This window comes from Crotalus tigris, unplaced genomic scaffold, assembly GCF_016545835.1.
Source record: "Crotalus tigris isolate CLP2741 ecotype Arizona unplaced genomic scaffold, ASM1654583v1 scf7180000017754.2947050, whole genome shotgun sequence".
Lineage (NCBI taxonomy): Eukaryota > Metazoa > Chordata > Lepidosauria > Squamata > Viperidae > Crotalus > Crotalus tigris.
The window spans coordinates 2,852,501-2,871,719 of record NW_024096616.1 but is presented as its reverse complement, the minus strand read 5'-3'; the positions used below and the strand labels follow the sequence as shown (position 1 = coordinate 2,871,719).

Genomic DNA, 19,219 nt, shown 5'->3' with positions numbered 1-19,219 from the left:
ATTTTCCCCCAAGCAATTAATTTTCCGCTTTTCTTTTCCTGAGGGAATTCCCCTTCCCTCTTTCATCAGGGAGGATTCTGTGTTTTAGGTGGTTTTTTCCCCAAGAAAAAGACTTAAAAATCATAAAGAGAGGGTAGGGTCTCACCCAGTTCCATCCACATTGCTCAAATGTTGCTGGTTAATGCTTATTTTGTTCGGTTGTCAGCAGTTTCTGATTGGCCACACGAATGTAGCCAGTCTTTCCCCTGCCAGTTTGGAGGGCTTCCTCAGATCAAACAGAAGGGCCGCCGCCCTCCCATGATCAACGACAGTCCCCTACTTCTCCGTCACCTCTTTGGGGCAGCTTTCAACTCTTTTTAGGGTCGCCAGTGGGGAAAAATCGAACGTGGAAGACAGAACCCCGTCTTCCTGCACCCGTTACACTGCGACGTCAAACCGGAAGTCTTGGCAAGTTTTTTTCCCTTGTCATTTCCTCCTTGCTAGGCTGATAGACATTATTGGTCCGAGGTTACCAGCTTCATGCCTAAGGCAGGACTAGAACTCATGGTCCTGGATCTTATCTTGATACCTTAACCACTACACCAAAAGTCATTCTTCTGTAGCTGATAGGGAGCTAGAAAAGTTAGAAAGACTAAAAATTTAATTTGCCCATAGTTTGACTTTGCATAGTGTTCATACCTAGAAGAGGAATAGTGTCATGGTTATGTATGCCACAGAGGTCTTGATATATAATAAAATGGACTCCCTTGTTATATCCTGGCTTACCATCCTGGTTCATTAAGCCAAGTTTAGACTTAGGCATGCTAGATCTCTGATAGTAGCAATTGGAGGAACACGAAGAGAGGCTGGGATATGCACCACTGTTGCTCTTCTACAGCTTTACTATCATGCTTTACAAAACATAGACTAATTTCCAAACACACATGAATGCTATACAGCAGTTTTATCTGTTTCTTTAACAAATTTATTTGGATTTCCTTGCTTCAGTTCAGACATAAACATAATGTCAATTAGTTCATAGTTAGAAGAACTTGCAATTTGAATCTTATCATCTTTGTTTTCTTCATGTCACAATATTGTAGCAATTGGAAGGAGAAAGCCTCAACAGAGGCAATTTCTGATTGCCATGTATTCATTTCTCATTAATATAACTTGCAAGTGAACACTTACAGAACCAAAATCTGTATGCATTTATGTAGTGTTCTGTATACCTTCTGAAAGAAGCCGTAATTACATCTAAAGTGTGCTAGGCAGGAATTGCATAGCCCATCTGCAATACAGAAATCATCTCAAAAGATCCCAAAATACTGAAGGTTTTCCCAAGTCTCATCTGCAGCTTCTTTAGGCAAGCAGAGACAAAGTGACCTTTCTGTAGACAGCCATCTGCTATCTAATCTCCTAATTTGTATTAATTTATCTTTCTTTATTGCCCTGGGGCTCATGGCAGTACAAAGCCTCATTGTGTGTGTTTACTCTATGGAGTTGTACTTCCCGTAGGTAACTTGATTGTTTACAGAATAATATCAAAATGCACATAACTGGAGTGTGAGCCATCTCTTATCTCCATGGAGGTTATAGCCTCTATTGTTATGGCTGATTGTGGATTGAGAAGGACAGAAGAAAAATATAAAAAACAGTGCTCCAGTTTAGCCATCCTTTTCTGCTTGATAGCTTTATTAGCACCTCATCCGTTGGCTGTATTTACACATCATATTAAGTCACAATACAGTTTGCTAAGCTTACTGTGCTGTGAGAGTCCAGCCGCTGTAGTTCATAAACCATGGTTTACAGATTAGAATGGTTGACTATAGCTGCTGCTGCTGCTGCTGCTGCTGCTGCTACTACTACTACTACTACTACTACTACTACTATAGCTTACTAACCATGTAAATTCACTCTGTGGTTCAAATCAAATACTTTCCAATATTTTCAGGGACAATAACTAAAAAACAGGATAGGTCCACACTATGTACTATATTTATTTGCTGCACATCATTTTTTGAATGCTGATAATATTATTATGACATATATTTATGTATATCATACTTTGTATGACAACTTCTTGCAAGGCCATACTCATAGTACTTTAATGTAGTGGGTTCATCTATTGGGGAGAATAAGTAATGTATCCTGATCACCTTCTGTGGGGGATCCATCAATTCCGGTGTGCAAAAATCTGGAAACACTAGGTAGCAGCAAACAGCTAATAGTTTTATGTAACTCTTTACTGCCATCCAGTGGTCATTCAGATATTTTCAGCTCATATCTGGTTCCCCCTAGTTGTGTTCAATTTCTTTTTTTACAAAAGCTTGACTGATTCCATGACTCAGTTTATCTACTTCATTCTTTGTCACAATCCCAACTCTTTGTCCCAAATTCCCAGCTATCAGCTGAGATTTGTAGCAGAAATCTCCAAACATGGCAACTTTAAAATGTATGGATTTCAACTCCCAGAATTCCCCAGCCAGCATGGTTGGCTGAAGAAGTGTGGGTGTTGAAGTCCACAAGTCTTAACATTTCCAAATTTGGAGACTCCTGGTATATACTGTAGGAAAAGATAGGTTTTATTATCTTTTTTCAGCTGAACTATTATTGAAATATATGGAAAGCAAAGATAACTTAAAGATGACTGTCACATTATTTTGATTGCAGATGACAATATTCACATAAACAAGCATGTAACAAAATTCCAAGAAGGTAACAGCAAAATTATTTTCCCACTATTCAATGTAAATAAAATCTGGTATATGCATATTCCTAAATAAAGTGGGCTAACCAACACCCTAAAATTTATTTCATTTCAATATAGAAATACTGTAACAAGATATAAAGTTGTCTATGAGACAGATGTAAAATTGAAATTGGTACATTTTGTATTGTCCAAGCAAAGAAAATGGGAAACATTTGAGATGGTCAACATGTACACAAGATGTCTTTATAAAGTCAGTCACTTGGGATGAATTGATTTTTAAAAGCATTGGAGAAGATGGAGAAAGTAGAGACAAATATCCCAAACTCTGCACGATACATTTAGCGGTGTTATGAGATTTTTATTTTATAGGAGTTGTGAAGAACAATGCAATTTCTCCTAACAGTAGTTCCAGTGACATTTGCTAATTCATCTTTACTCATGTTGCTGTTAGGAAAAAAAAGGTTTTAAATGATTTTTCTTATAATTTATGACCGCCATACTTCTGCTGCTGCTACAGAAACCTCTAGGAAGTTACAGTTCCAACTTATCTGAAGAAAAGATGTGATTTTTAAAACCACATATTCTGTTAGAAAGACAAAGCAATGGATATTGTGCCATTTTTTGAATGCCAGTATGCCAAAACTAATGAAGTGACATTCTTGTAGCCTTCTGTTCATTCTGATCAATTTTATTAAAAAGGGTGGGTGGGTTTCTTACTAATCAAAAGAGGGTAGCATTAAATATATCTGGTATGTATTTCTATATTCAAAAAGCAGTTTATCAAGGACTGCACTTAATTATACCAAACCAAAAAAAGGGGGGGAAGATCTGCACTAAATGAACTAAATCTCTCTGATCCCTTGATCGCTTACAGCCAAGTCCATTGTCTACTGTTGAGTCTTTGATGGTGTTTTAAAAAAAAAATTATTCAGTCACAGGAACATAAAATTTCCAGTGATTCTCCCAAACGCCAATTTTTCATCTTAGTGAACTATGTATGCTTCTACAGTACGAATGATTTATGTCTGTCTAACTCAGGGGTAGGCAACCTTGGCTCTTTTATGACTTGTGGACTTCAACTCCCAGAATTCTTGAGCCAAGCTGGCTCAGGAATTTTGGGAATTGAAGTCCACGAGTCATAAAAGAGCCAAGATTGCCTACCCCTGGTCTAACCAGTTCCCTGACCAGCAGACCATAGAAAGTCCTAATATTTTTTTCCTAGTGAGATTTATGGCATGCTCAATGAATTTTGGCTGAATGTTCCATTCAGAAGGTTTAATTTGTTTCCTCTATAGCAGCCTTTTTACATTCAGTTCGGTTAATTTCAATCTGAATCTTTGTTTTGAAGATAAGTCCCAGTTTTGTTGTTTATTATGAGATTTTCATCTCTGTGAACCCCTGTGTTTGCCTAGGGAGGAACTGTGTCACAGTAGCCTCCCTCAAGTTCAGCTAAAGTGGGAAGATAGGGCAGTTTGCAAACATCTGGAAAAAAAACTGTACAAAGTTAGATATTTACTTCTTGACCATCTTGTGGCAAAATTAATGCAAGGACATCATAGTTCATCCATCCTCCACCCATGTGTATTTTCCCAAAATTTTCTTTGAAAGCAGTCTCGAGAATCCATATTTTTTCATCAGGTTAAATGTGAACTGATAGAATCTGATGTGGGGGGGATTTTGCTGCTGTGCATTACTATATACAATAATTGGATCCTCAATGGAAAAGATGGGAATTATAAATGTAAGAATAAGTGACCTTTTAATTCCTTGATCTTCTGGAGAAATAATCTGTGTGGTTTCCTGTGTATCTATTTATTTAATTGTTATTTTCAAGTGACTTTTTCAGAGAATGAAGCATTGTGTATGGTAAAGCCAGATTTCTGGACAGTATTTTTTTCACTTTTGCATAAGGTTGTAGATAGGCCTTTCCTTGTTCTACCTTAAGGCTACTGTTACAGAGACCCTCATGTAGAAACATGTTTATGATCTTGTTACGGAGCATTAGAGAAAATAAAGAAAAGGATGCAGGTAGAGAATTGTCTTCCAGTTTTTCAGGTGACTCACAACAGGGTCAATTTTATTAGTATGATGAAGTGCAAAGCTCCAAAGGTGACTGGGATGCAGATTAAGAAGCATACCTTTAGCAAATGTATGAAAAGAATGCACAGAAATGTAAATGGTTTTCTCTTGATTCAAGATAATCTGTGAAATTTTCAGCAGTTTTATCAGATAATGATTCCAGTACTCCTGCATCTACATTGTGGGAGGACAAGGACAGGCAGAGAAATATATGTTTGAGAGATGAATGCATCAATATTTAGAGATGGCCAAGAATGATTATGCGCTTGGTAGATATCCATCACTCTTTGAACTGCGTATTCTTCCAGCAGTTCTTGTATCAGGGTGAGTTCATTTAAACCAGTGGTTCTCAACCTTTCTAATGCCGCAACCCCATAATACAGTTCCCCATGTTGTGGTGACCCCCAATCACTTATACATCACCGGGTGCCAGGGGCGTGGCCAAAGAAAAGGGGAAAAAATGGCAGACAGCCTTGTTTGGCGACCCCCGTGAAATGGTCGTTCGACCCCAAATGGGGTCCCGACCCACAGGTTGAGAACCACTGATTTAAACAAAGAATGCTAAACCACTTCAACGTAATTTCAGTATGATAGATTCTATTTTTCCTGGACCTTGTTTTCCTCACCCAAACTCATATATGTCCTCTTTTAATGTGCATTTTATTCTATATGAACCTCTAAGCAGAAACTGTACAGGGGACAGTTCCTCCTGGCCACAAAGGAGAAAGACTTCTTTGTCCAATATGGAAACACAAGGTACAGACCTCTTAGTAGAAGACATTGCTGACTGCTTTACAGTCCTGCTTCAGATGATTAATTAGCCCTGCACAATTTGCATGCTGCAGATCTGAAGGCATAGCAGTACTATAAGGAAGAGAGAAAATAACTTTCCTTATTCATCCCTTTTTGCTGCAGCTGCAAACTTTACTAATTTCTTCTGTGCAAGAGCATTATAGTAGTCTTAGGATGTTCCAATTTATGTTATTGATGTTTTTGTGCAATGAAATCTTTAGTTTGACTATATGCATGTAAGAATACTTCTACACTGTCACAATCCTTCTACTCTCTGGAGCAGTTTCATGCTACAGTATTTCTTAGAAGACGTTTCTGCTGCTCCCTGGAATAAAGAAGGTGAGGAAAGGGAAAGGTTATGTAGGAAAGATGTTCAGTTTCTAGTTGTCAAGCCCCATATAGCTTGCAAACCCAAAAACGGAGAATTAGTTGAACTTCAGAGAAGAATTTCTAAAGCTAGTCAGAGGTAAGAACTACTCTTGAAAACTGCAAGAGGAATTTCCCAGCATTATTTGGGTATTTGAAAATTTCATTTAGTAATTGCCACTTCAGACATATATATATAAAGTAATATATGATTGGTCTTGTTTCTCTATGTGCTGTTTTGTTCTTTGTCTAGTCTCTAGATGATCAATCTCCTCCAACCTAATGTCCTAATAATATTGGACTGTAGTTCTCATAATTCTTAGCAAGTAAAGCCAATTATGGGAGTCCCAATACATTTGGAGACCATTTAAGGAAGGCTGATATAGATTAAGTATAACATCCAGTGGTGAAATGGTTAGAAACTGACAGCTACACAGTGTATGCCAAATGAAATGGTATTTCAACATAACATGTTTTTCTCATGTTACTGATTAGTGTGCCTGTAGGGGTTGGAGAATGCTTTCCCAATTATACAGTGAAACAATATTGGATTAACTATTAAAACATTTGCTTTTTCTAGAAAGAAATTGTTACTTTCAATTGCTGCATAACTTTTGATATTACACATACATATAATTTATGTAGCACATTAAGCCTTAATGAGATTTATTTGGTTTATGGATTAACGTGATGCGTGAATCATGCCAATTATATTTAACCACTTACTAAGACATGTGATTTAGTCATGTGAAGAACATTTCTACAATTCAGTAAGGAAAACTGTGACAGCTTCCTGAATGCCATATTATATGCAGCTCAGAAATCTCCGAATTGTATGTGATTTTGCTATAAAATGACACATTAAGGCTGCAGTGCTTTGGCTACAATTCCAGAAAGGTGCTTCAGCCCAAATGAATTGCAGAATACAGTCTAAAAGCAGCTTCATCTTTTCTTGGAATCGTGCAGCTGCTGTACAGTCATAACATATATATTTCGTTGATATCTAACAAGCATGTCATTATGGGATTCTTTCAAATTGTAGACTAATTACTGCTAACCTAAACAATTGGATCAAGAAAAAAGAATTTAGTAAGCTTTTAAACTACAAAAGTTTTGTTTCAGAAGAAAAGAAATGGAAATCAGTTTCTTGCCTGAACTGGAAAAGGCATATAGAGCAGCAAATGAGAAATCTGGAGGACAATATGTATATTACAAGGTCACAGTTCAGCATTCTTAAACATGTAGAATGGGCTTAGAAATTGAAATGTTACAGTTAAAATAGAAAATAGAACTATTTCTGATTATTTTGAAAAAAATTCTGAAATATTAAATTTAAGTTATTTAAGATAAAAAATGACAAAAAAGAAGAACTAGATAGTAAATAGTAAACATGTAGCTTAGGTATCGTATTACGTTTTTATATCATGCCATTCACATTCTTGTTTTCATTTTCTTCCATTTAGGATCTGCAATGGATACAAGGAAGCTTTTTGTGAACTTTGCCCTTTGCTTAGCATCCTTTCTGGCTTGTGAGGGGAATTCGGAGAAAGGCAATGGATCCCTCTTACACTTTACTTATCCTCTTTATAACACTTCAATCTATGAAAATTCAGCACCTAAAACTTACATGGAAAGCTATGTCAAAATGGGTATATACATCACAGACCCAGCATGGGATATCAAATACAAAATAGCTTCTGGGGACACTAGTGGTCTCTTTAAAGCTGAGGAATATATTGTTGGAGATTTCTGTTTTTTGAGAATTAGAACCAGAAGCGGTAACACTGACCAGTTGAACAGGGAGTTCAAAGACAAGTACCTTTTAATAATCCAAGCCACAGAGAAAACATTTGCCTACGAGGCATGGGCCAAAGTGCTGGTCCAAATTCTTGATAGAAATGACCTAAAGCCCCTCTTCTCACCCCCTTCTTATAAAGTGACAGTTGAAGAAGACACACCTCCAAAAACTGCCATTGGTCTGGTCAGTGCCACAGATGCTGATATTGGCCAGAATGCAGAATTCTATTATACACTAAATACAAGGTCACAATTGTTTGCCATTCATCCCACCAGTGGAATAATCATGACTGCAGTGAGACTGAATGCTACCCACAGAGGGAGGCACCAGCTAAAGGTCTTGGCTGTGGACAGAATGAGGAAGATCTCTGAAGGAAATGGTTTCGGAAACATGGCCAGTCTTACCATCCTGGTGGAACCATCCTCCAGAAAACCTCCTGTTATTGCTTCAGTGAAGCCAGTTGATTCTGCTGAAGATCTCCTCTATGCTACTCTAAGGGTAAAAACTGATGGCTCAGGAGCTGGGGTAGATTCTGTTGATATTGTGGATGGAGACCCAAGAGGGCATTTCAGAGCCATAAGATCATACATGGGAAGTAATGACTTCATGATAGTGTCAGACAAAGAGATCAATTGGAGCAACAGTCCACTTGGTTTCAATCTCAGCTTGCAGGCTAAAGACAAGAACAAGCCAGCTCTTTTTTCCCAGATTGTATCTCTTCAAATACAACCTTCAAAATATACCTCTGCCAAATTTGAAAAAGATTTTTATCAAGTCAAACTCAATGAATTTGCTCCCCCTGGAAGTCACGTTGCCATAGTTCAAATTACTCCAGTTCTCCAAAATGTAAAATATATGCTGAAACTAAGTTCTGATAGCATTAACTTTAAAATCAACACACAAACTGGTCTGATAACTACAGCAAAACAAGTAGATTTCCATGAACAGTCTCATTTCGAATTTGAAGTTACAGCCAGTTATATGCACCTTTCTACCACTGTTATTGTTGACATTGTTGATTGCAACAATCATGCTCCTAGCTTCACCCAATCTTCATACCTCAAAAATTTTGATGAAAATCTACCTCCTGGCTCAAGTGTCCTCTCACTAAAGGCTACAGATAGTGATAGTGGGGAGAATGGCTTCGTTACATACAACATAGCCAATCAGAGAACTGTTCCATTTGTCATTGACCCATTTACAGGTGTCATATCTACTGCCAAATTAATGGATTATGAGTTAATGCAGAGGTGGTATTATTTGCGTATCTGGGCATCAGATTCAGGATCTCCTTTCCGTCATCAGACTGAAGTTCATGTTTCCCTCATTCTGAATAATCTAAATGATAATGCGCCGGTATTTGAGAAGATTAACTGCAATGGAAGCATTCCATGGGATTTACCTATTGGGCACTCTGTGTTCACAGTTTCAGCCATTGATAGAGATGAACTAAATCCCATAAAATATGAAATCAAGTATGGCAATGAAGGACAGTTTTTTGAATTGAATTCTGTGTCTGGTGTTATTTCCCTTAGAGCACATTTCAAGGATCTCCACTACCAGTCACTTCTACCAATCTCTTATGCTCTCAAAATTAGTGCCTCTGATGGAAATAATTCTGCATTCCCAGCATATATAAATATTAATGTGGTCAACCAAGAAACTCCTCCCTCTTTTCAGTGTGAGGAAACGGGGGTGCTCAAGGAACTGGCTAAGACCATAATCCATTTTGCTGACTCCCCAAGTCCAGACCACCAGGATGAAGATTCCTCCTTGAATACATATCTTATAAACCATCATACACCACAGTTTGATGACACCTTTCCACGGTCTGTTGATATACTGGAGACAACCCCAATTAACACTACCATTGCTCAGTTGACAGCAATAGACAGTGATGCTGGCTTTAATGGAAAGATGGTCTATGTCATCTCCTCGGGAAATGAGGAGAGCTGTTTTGTTATTGACACAGAAACAGGTTTGTTGCTGGTACTTTCTCCTTTGGACCATGAAAGAACAAGTTTCTATGTGCTTAACATCACAGTATATGATCTTGGCATTCCTCAGAAGTCAACATGGAAATTATTAGCTGTGAATGTTCTGGATGCAAATGATAATGCACCTACATTTTTGCAAAGCACATATTTAATAACTATATCAGAGGACGTAAGAATGGGTACAACGGTTGCTGTCTTGACAGCTAATGATGCTGATACAAATGACAATGGCAGAGTGAAATATTCCTTTCTTGCACACAGTGATAAGTTTGCTATCAACAGTATTACTGGAGAAGTAGTAGTGACTGCTACCCTTGATAGAGAAATGGAGCCCCAATACATATTAAAAGTTGAAGCCATAGACCAGCCACAAAAGGGCCATCAACTCTTTGCAATTGCTGATCTAGTTATTTCTTTGGAAGATGTAAATGACAATTCTCCCTACTGTGTCCCAGTCTTGAACAAGATGAATGTTCCTGAGGACTTGCCGTTGGGGACCACCCTACTCTTCCTGGAAGCCTTTGATCCAGATACTACTTCTGAAGGAGAGCTGAAATATAGTCTGATCAGTGATAATAATGAAAATATGTTTCATCTGAATGAATTTACAGGGGCTTTAACATTGGAAAAAGAATTAGACTATGAAAAATTGGACTTTTATAATCTCTCTGTGAAGATCAGTGATTCTGGGAAGCCCTATTCTCTCTCTTCTCTCTGCTACATTGAGATAAATGTTTTGGACATTAATGAAAATCTGCACCCTCCTTCCTTTGATTCCTTTGTGTATGAAGGATCAGTGGAAGAAAACAGCCCAGAAGGGACACCTGTGATGGGAGTAGTAGCTCGAGATGGTGATAGAGGAAAAGATGGACAAATCCAGTATTTCATCAGAGAGGGATCCGGCATGGCTCTCTTCAACATTGAAAATGATACAGGTAATAATGGGGCATTCTAGGGGCAGAATAGAAGAGGAGTGGTCTAATGATAACTTCTTATTAGATCTAAGGTTTTGATTTATCATTATTTTCCCTGGTAACAACCGTCATAAGCCTTCTAGTATACAACAAATATTGTCTGTCTGCAACAAACAATAATTTAGCAGGAGGCATACATTACTTGAATGCATGCTTCTTTGTAATGTAGAAACTAAAGTTAATGGAAGGCTATATTGTATTATATAAATTTCACAAAAGAACACATTAGATTTTCAGACAGACCTGATTTTATAGAATATGTTCTTCTTGTTTGTTTAATGATAAAATTGGATCAGTTATATAGTTTGCATTGTATTGGGTTAAGATAGATTTACGTCCACAAACTGAAAATACAGTTATTGTAAAGAACAGTACATTTCCATAGATTAAGTTGCTTTCCAGAAGAGAAAGTCTGCTTTAATTGTCAAAAAACAATACCGTATTCAATTTTTTTCCTGCCACTGAAAATCATATAATACTCTGTTTCTCTCAGGTCTTATTTTTACCATGGGGCCACTTGACAGAGAATTGTGTTCTCATTATTGGTTGACAGTACTTGCTGTTGATCAAGGATCAGTCTCCCTGTCTTCTGTGGTTGAAATTTACATTGAAATCAGTGACATCAATGACAATCCGCCTCAGATGTCCAGACCTGTCTTTTATTCCTCGGTCTCGGAGAATTCACCAGCCAATACTTCCATTCTTCAAGTTGAAGCTATTGATCCAGATACTGATTCACAGGGAAAATTGACTTTCCACATCATAAATGGAAACCATCAAGGATTTTTTGCTATTAATCCTTTCACTGGTAAGGTGCTACACCAGTTTTATTTAAAAAAGACATACCTAGTGTATAAGCTGTGTGCTTTAGTTTCTCTTGATCACTATTTTCACATTCAAATTTACGTTCATATTGCTTGGGAAAAAATTATACTGTTTTTAGTTTAGATTTATCATTGCAGAAAGAAGATGAATTAACATGAAAACAAAATCATTAGTGCTTACTTCAATCTCCGTTAAGATGAGGAGGTTGTTATCTCATATAACTGTAGAATATTGAAAAATGGTAATTAATCTTGGTTAACATATGGATAACATATATGTTGTTCCCTTTTAAATTTATCTATTTATGTCTAGCATATTAATTTTAAGATAAATGTTAATACAGCATTTTCCTAACTCACTCAATAATGGAAGTGATTTCTGTGGTTACCGAGGATCTTCCACTTTATTTACAAATGCCTCCATGTAAAATGTGTCCTTCTTAAAACAAGGATATACTATTTCAAGAAGAGGAAAATGCCACAGGTTAATTGACATTTCAAATTAAGTTGAAATGGTCTTTTAGAACTTGAACTCTTACAGTAACTTCTTCCCTAGCCAACAAGTTATTAATGTTACCAAATTCCACTTGCTTTTCAGTTTCTATACTCATGGACTGTGTTTTCATGTTCTTATTTCTTATTAGTATTAGCAGAAAATATACCAACTTAATCATTCTTTACTTTTTGCAACCATTATATTTATGTCAGCTCCATCTTAAATTACAGATTCCCCCAAGATAGTTAAAATCCTAGTGGGGTTTAAAATAAACTGCCTCTCAAAATGTGTCTTCTGTATTAGAATCTGTAAATCTATGAACATTTAATAGGACATTAGTTATATTGAAATCCATGGGACTCATGAATTTCAAATAAATGCCACTGCATTCAGTGGTGTTTAACATCTTGCAATCTCCATAAGAGTGCAGTTTCAGTCAAATCATCTTAAATTTATATCTGATCTGAGATTTAATTGGTTTCTTGGAACTATCTAACATGATAGATAGGATGTATCTAGAACTAATATAGTTCAAATGAGCCATTACTGATTACAATCCTGTGAATAAATTGTGAAACTTGTAGAATTGTACAAGTGATCATCAGAACAGTGAATTCCTAGATTCCTTTTATTTCAGATTTTCCCGTTTACAAGGGAAGAACATTAATTAACAAAGTGGGTATGCGTCTGTGCCAGCCTTTTCCTCCAATAGTGACAACATTGCTTGTTTTTCTCCTCCACCAAGATATAGAGGATATATCTACAACAAAGAGTCCATATTGGAGCTGTAGGAAAGAGGGGGTATTAAGAAGGAGTCTTAAGATGTACCTCTTACATGCAATGTGGGGGCAAAGAAAGAGGTCATGGTCCTGTTTCATGGAATTGCTTTTATCACAAAGGGGATTTTGTACTATAGAATGCTGGCTGTCATTCTAAAAACATTGGTCATCCATTGAAATGAACATATAAAAGAGAAAGTTGTTTGTATCTATTTGAAACATGATACTACACTTGTAACAGTATCTGGAGGATCATTCAGAGCATACTCAGGTTTATTTTTCCCCCCAAAATGCATTTGCAGCTACTACATATAGCCTCAATCTTTGCCTGTTTTAGCTATTAAGATCTGGAAGAAGTGGGCTGATGAGGTAGATCTAGAATGTTAGAAATGCTTACTTATATTAGGAATTCACTTTCTCTGTGTCAAAAGAGATTATGGTATTTATTTAAAGATAACTTCTTTACAAATATCCATGTTTATCAAGGTGATTGAGAGGTCAATCAATTTTATGCATTCATTTGGATTATCTAAATTATTGTAGTGGGTTTCAGCCCTGGATTTTAGCCCCAGAACTACCAGGGACATCAGATCATATGCTGTGGAATTCAGTTCTGTTAATCTTCCTGAATATAGCTCTGATCATGGTGTTCTAATGAGTTAATTATCTATGTCTGGTGTTATTTTTATCTCCAGAGTTGCTTTCAGAGAGTGGTTTTAGAATGTTTGTACTTTAGGGCCATTATTATTGTTTAATATTCTTATGAAGATGCTGAGTAAAGTCATCTGTGTGTCTGGTCCAGATGCCATTAATATGCTGATAATCTGCAAATCTATTTCCTTCTGATATCTGAGTTAAATATGGTGATGCAGGTTTTTAACTAGGGTCTAGAAGCTGTAATAGATTGGTGAAGGATCAATAAACTGAAGTTGAATCCAATAGATTGAAGCTCTGCTTTGCCTGTTTTAGCAGTAACAACTCATATTAAGCAGAGCAGTTAATGCTCTCATTAACTTCACATTAAGATTACTGAAAGATGCTGAACAAAGATATTTCTTGACAATGATTCAGAAACTGTAACTAATACAGAATGCAGCAATGAGACTATTGTCCGATTCAGCTATTATCCTTCAGAATCTACATAATATTATACCTAAAATAATTGCATTGGCTATCTGTGTGTTACAATTCAGATGTCAGGATTTTAGTAATGATAAGTCCTTAATGGTTTTGGGCTTTCATGCTTCAATCTCCCAGTATATAGTGCCTGAAGATCATAAAAAAGGCACTCCTATGTGTTCCATTGCTGAAAGAAATATATGGGATAGACATTTGGTACATGATATGTTTATAATTAGAGAAGAATTATGTAATGTGTGATAACTAATGTTATCTACTATTATGAGTTCGTAGTAAATTTAATTTCTTTTCCTGAGAATTTTACATACTTTGTGCAGTTCTAGTTTCAGGGTCCAGAGTATCAAGTTTGTTTGTTCAGTATCAAGTAAATACAGTGACTGCATTCACAAATCACACTAACTTATAGTTTGATTTGGTTTTAATTTACATAATGCGTGAACCCACTCATTTTGGTTTCAGTACCTAATCATTATGTTTTGTTCAACAAATTAGACTTCAAAAATCAAGGTTCCATATTGTGAGACACCCAGAGTCTTGCAAAATAGCTAGCATGTAAATACTGTAAAATAAGAAAATAAATAAAAGTAGAAACACAGTCATTCTATCCCAAACAGCAAAGAATCGAGGCTTTGATCTTCCAGGCAGTCTGAATTTCCAGTTCCTTTCTTTTTGTAAATTAAGTACCGGTATTTAGGTTACCTTCTTGTTTCCTATATTGTTTTTCAGCTTCCTGGATTTGTATTGTATTTTCCTGCAACTTCTTTCATTGGATACTTCTTGTTTATTTTATTTTTCAATTAAAGTGTGCAGCCATGCTGATAAAATAGTTTAACTTTTATCTACTATAGTTGATGAAATTGTTCATTATTAGACATCTGTTTAACCAAAACGTATTCACTCTTTACAGTTTGTAAACTGTCCTTTTTCCCTATCCATATAACTTATGTCAACAATGCTAATTGTAAATAATACTTTGCAAAACATTTGTTTTAGAACTGAGTTTTAGTCCTGAGATGGTAGTAATGAAATTTTATTTAGTTTTTTAAAAAAAGGAAAAAAAGGTGACTGGTTTCAAAATGTGGAGACACAAAAAGTGTTGCAATATGGAGTACACCAGTTAGTGAACTAAAAACCTTTATTCCATTCTTTTTCCACTTCTCCTCTCCCAACCTTCTATATTTTGTATTCATTGAGCATTATAAATTGAACTGTTAAAATGCTCTGTTTGCTTTTTACCTACCAAAAGATAGTTTTGTAATTCTTGGGATTCACCCAAGCTTATTAAAACTTTCCTTCTGGTTTTAATTGAAACATTTTGGCTAAAACCAGAACTTTCCTGTGTGACTGTAATAGATGGTGTGTCTAGGCATGGATTTTCCAATCCCCCCATTTTAATGCATATCTTTTTTTATTAATCCTGTTTAATTAATTAAAATTTATTGTATTTTGTTTTGTTTTTTTCAGATTTATGCACTGTTTTGAATTGATTATGTGACACATTTTCCATCCTCGGAAAATGAATTTGCTAGTAGTTTCAGAATATTGTATAGACAGTTTAACTTTTTCTAAATGTTTTGGACTACATTACTTGCCACTACAAGTTTGCTTTGCTACATTACTTATCACTCAGTAAAGCAGAGGAAACCTGGGGTCTATCTGGAAAAATGGAGGCAAATTATTGGATGATATAGGATCAGATCATTTTTCCCCCATAAATAAAATGCTTACATTTTTCTTAACTGTAATTATTTTAATGAACAGGTCTTACTACCTCTAACCCAATTATACTTGCTAGCTTTGGGATCTTTCGGTATAGTTTCCAGCTATGTGAACTAAATAGAAAATCTACCTCATGAATGCATGACCCATTTCATGAATGCGAGACTGAGCCACAACCTGTAACCAGTGAACTGTAATGGGCTGTCCTTGTGTGCTATGTTTCAACAATGTGTAGGTATGATACTGTGTGAATAAATAAGCTATTAACAGCATGCATATATTCGTGGTTATAACATATATTTATAATAGAAAATTCTACGATGAATATCTACATGCTGTAATTATTTATCACAAGTAGTACTAATCCACCTACTCTTAAGCACCTGTACATAAGCATTTTGCACTTCAGCTTGTCATATAACAATAACTATTTTCTAATTCTGCAGTAGTTTAAAGAGTGTAGTTGTAGCTAAAGCATCAGGTCATGGGATTCTGTGAGGAACTAGTTTCTCTGATTGTGGCACATGAGCTGAAACAAGTTACGGATCGCCCGGATATCTGGTACCTATCTTCTATTAAACCCCAAAGTATTCTTTACTGTTTCAATGATGTAACTTATTTCTTGCTATTTCATTGAGCTTTCCAACAATGTTGGCAGAGTCTCCTCTGCCTTAGGAGCCTGCTAGCACTACTTTTTTCTATTCTTTGATAATTAGACCATGCCAGAAATTCAGATTTGGAAGCAAGTTTGAATTTACTTTTTTCCCCCCAAGATTGCTTGATCCATAGTCTGAATATATGCATGCAACCAACCATGAACAATCTGTTCTTACACACTGGAGAAAATCTAGCTGTTAAACTCACTACTCCAATTTAAGACTTCAGAGACTTTGAATAGAGAAGATATCCCCCTCTCAATCATAATGGGATTACGGAAGATAACCAGCGCAAATTGTTTTGAAAGGAAACATTAGAAAGATCCACTTCATCTTTATTCATAATATGGATGCAGTGAGGCGGGCAGATCCTATATTTTTACTACTTTTTTCTTTCAGTTCTAAACTTCTCAAGCTAGGTAGGGAGGAAGGGCTTTGTCATGAACTCTGCCTTTGCTAGAAGAAATGGAGTGAAATTGAATGTTTTTGGTGACTCACAAGAACAAGGCTGTACTTGTTCAAGCATGTCTTTGGTTTTCTTTCGTGACAAGAAATAGGAGGAAGGTGTTCCACTAGTGCAAGTGTTTTAATACACACACACACATACACAACACACACACACACACACACACACATTTGATTACAAATGGAGAATGTTTTACAGGAAATGTACAACTAATATTCATTAAAATACAATAAAAAGGTTAAAAAAACAACATCTTTAAAAAATATTTACATTAATCCAGTTGGAGCTGTGAATGCTCCAACAATGGAAGTTTTTAAAAAGAGACCGGACAGCCATTTGTCTGAAATGGTCTAGTGTTTCCTGCCTGAGCAGGGGGTTGGACTAGATGACCTCCAAGATCCCTTCCAACATTATTATTATTATTATTATTATTATTATTATTATTATTATTATTATTATTATTATTATCGATCATCGCACAGTCAGCCAGATGTTCAGACTGGATTTGGCATTTTGTCTACCTATCGAGTCCTTACCCAGGACCTGGGATAGGCAGATGTGGATGTTTGATGGTATTACAGATATCGTCGCAGGATGGAAGCAGTTCCTAATAAGGCCGCCTTTTGCAATTGACTAATAGCGAATTTGTCAATGCCAATGGTGTTCAAGTGGTGCTCCAGTTGTTTTGGGATTGCACCCAAGGAGCCTATGACTATTGGTACTACCCTTGCTTGCTTTTGCCACAGTCTTTCTATTTCTATTTGTAGGTCTTTGTATTTTGTTATCTTCTCCAGTTCTTTCTCTTCTATTCTGCTATCTCCAGGCACTGCCACGTCCACTATCCAGACTTTTTTGTCTTTCTTATCGACAATTGTTAAGTCTGGGGTGTTATGTTGCAGGTGCTTGTCTGTTTGAATTCTGAAGTCCCAGAGCAGTTTAATTTTATCATTTTCTATGACTTTCTCTATTTTATGATCCCACCAGTTTTTGCTTACAGGCAAATGATATTTTTTGCAGATCTTCCAATGCACCATTGTTGCTACTTTGTCATGCCGCTGCTTGTAATCAGTCTGTGCAATCTTCTTGCAACAGCTTACCAAGTGGTCCACTGTTTCTTCAGCTTCTTTGCATAGGCGGCACTTACTGTCTGTTGCTGTCTTCTCAATTTTGACTTTGTATGCATTTGTCCTTAAGGCTTGGTCTTGTGCAGCCAGAATTAGTCCCTCGGTCTCTTTCTTCAATTTTCCTGCTCTTAGCCATTGCCAGGTTTTATTATTATCTGCTTTCCCAGCTATTTTTTTCATGTATTGGCCATGTAGTGCTTTGTCTTCCCATGCCTCTATTCTGTTCTTCATTTGGTCTTTCTTGTAGGCCAGTTTGGTCTCTCCAGTAGTTAGTAAGCCTTCCTGATATACTAATTTCAGTGCATCTTCATCATTGTTCTTCAGATATTCTTCCAAAGCCCCTTTTTTCTTCTTCAACCATCTGATGTACTTGTAGCATTCCACGCCCACCTATTTGCCTTGGTAGATAAAGTCTATCAATGTCACTGCGTGGATGAAGGGCATGATTCATTGTCATTATTTTTCTGGTCTGCCTATCCATTGCTTTTAGTTCTGCTTGAGTCCAGTCCACTATTCCAGCTGTGTACCTAATGACTGGGATTGCCCAGGTGTTGATTGCCTTTATGGTATTTCCTCCATTGAGTTTGGACTTTAAGATCTTCTTCACTCTCTTGATGTATTCACCTCTAATCTTTTTCTTGACTTCAGTGTGCTTGATGTTGTCAGCTTGAAGGATACCCAAGTATTTGTAGTATTCTTCCTCATCCAGACTCTTAATGTTATTTTCGTGGGGCATCTTGATTCCTTCAGTTTTCATTATTTTTCCTTGTTTGATAGTAAGTGTGGCACATTTGTCCAAGCCAAACTCCATTACAATATCTTGGCTATATATACGGACAGTGTTGAGCAGCGATTCTATTTCAGATGATGTTTTTCCATACAGCTTCAGATCATCCATGTAAAGGAGATGGGATAGTCTGGTAGATGTTTTTGATGTTTGATAGCCATGTCCTGAGTCATTCAGTATTGTTGACAGAGGAAACAGTGCAATAACAAATAGTAATGGTGATAATGAATCTCCTTGAAATATTCCTCTCTTGATATTAATCTCTCCCAGCCTCTCACCATTGATCTGCAACTGTGTCTTCCATTGTGCCATCGATCTTTGCACAAATTTTCTGATATTTCTACTGACTCCTGTTATTTCTAGGCACTTGATTATCCAATCATGTGGCAGAGAGTCAAATGCCTTTTTGTAGTCAATCCATGCCACATTCAGGTTGGTCTTCCTTCTCTTGCAGTTTTCCAAGATCATTTTGTCTATTAGGAGTTGATCTTTTGTTCGTCTGCTATTGGGGCGGTTTCCTTTCTGCTCAG

General features: G+C 36.5%; 1 protein-coding gene across 1 annotated transcript in view; it reads left to right on the top strand.

Annotated features, from left to right (window-relative positions):
- Nucleotides 1-19,219, top strand: part of FAT2 (FAT atypical cadherin 2) — an 84,328-nt gene that overhangs the window by 15,116 nt on the left and 49,993 nt on the right. Inside the window, exons 2-3 of the mRNA XM_039340926.1 lie at nucleotides 7,393-10,659; nucleotides 11,192-11,506. Of these exons, the coding sequence (XP_039196860.1) occupies nucleotides 7,401-10,659; nucleotides 11,192-11,506 (3,574 nt within the window). The 5' untranslated portion in view covers nucleotides 7,393-7,400. The remainder of the gene's footprint in view (nucleotides 1-7,392; nucleotides 10,660-11,191; nucleotides 11,507-19,219) is intronic.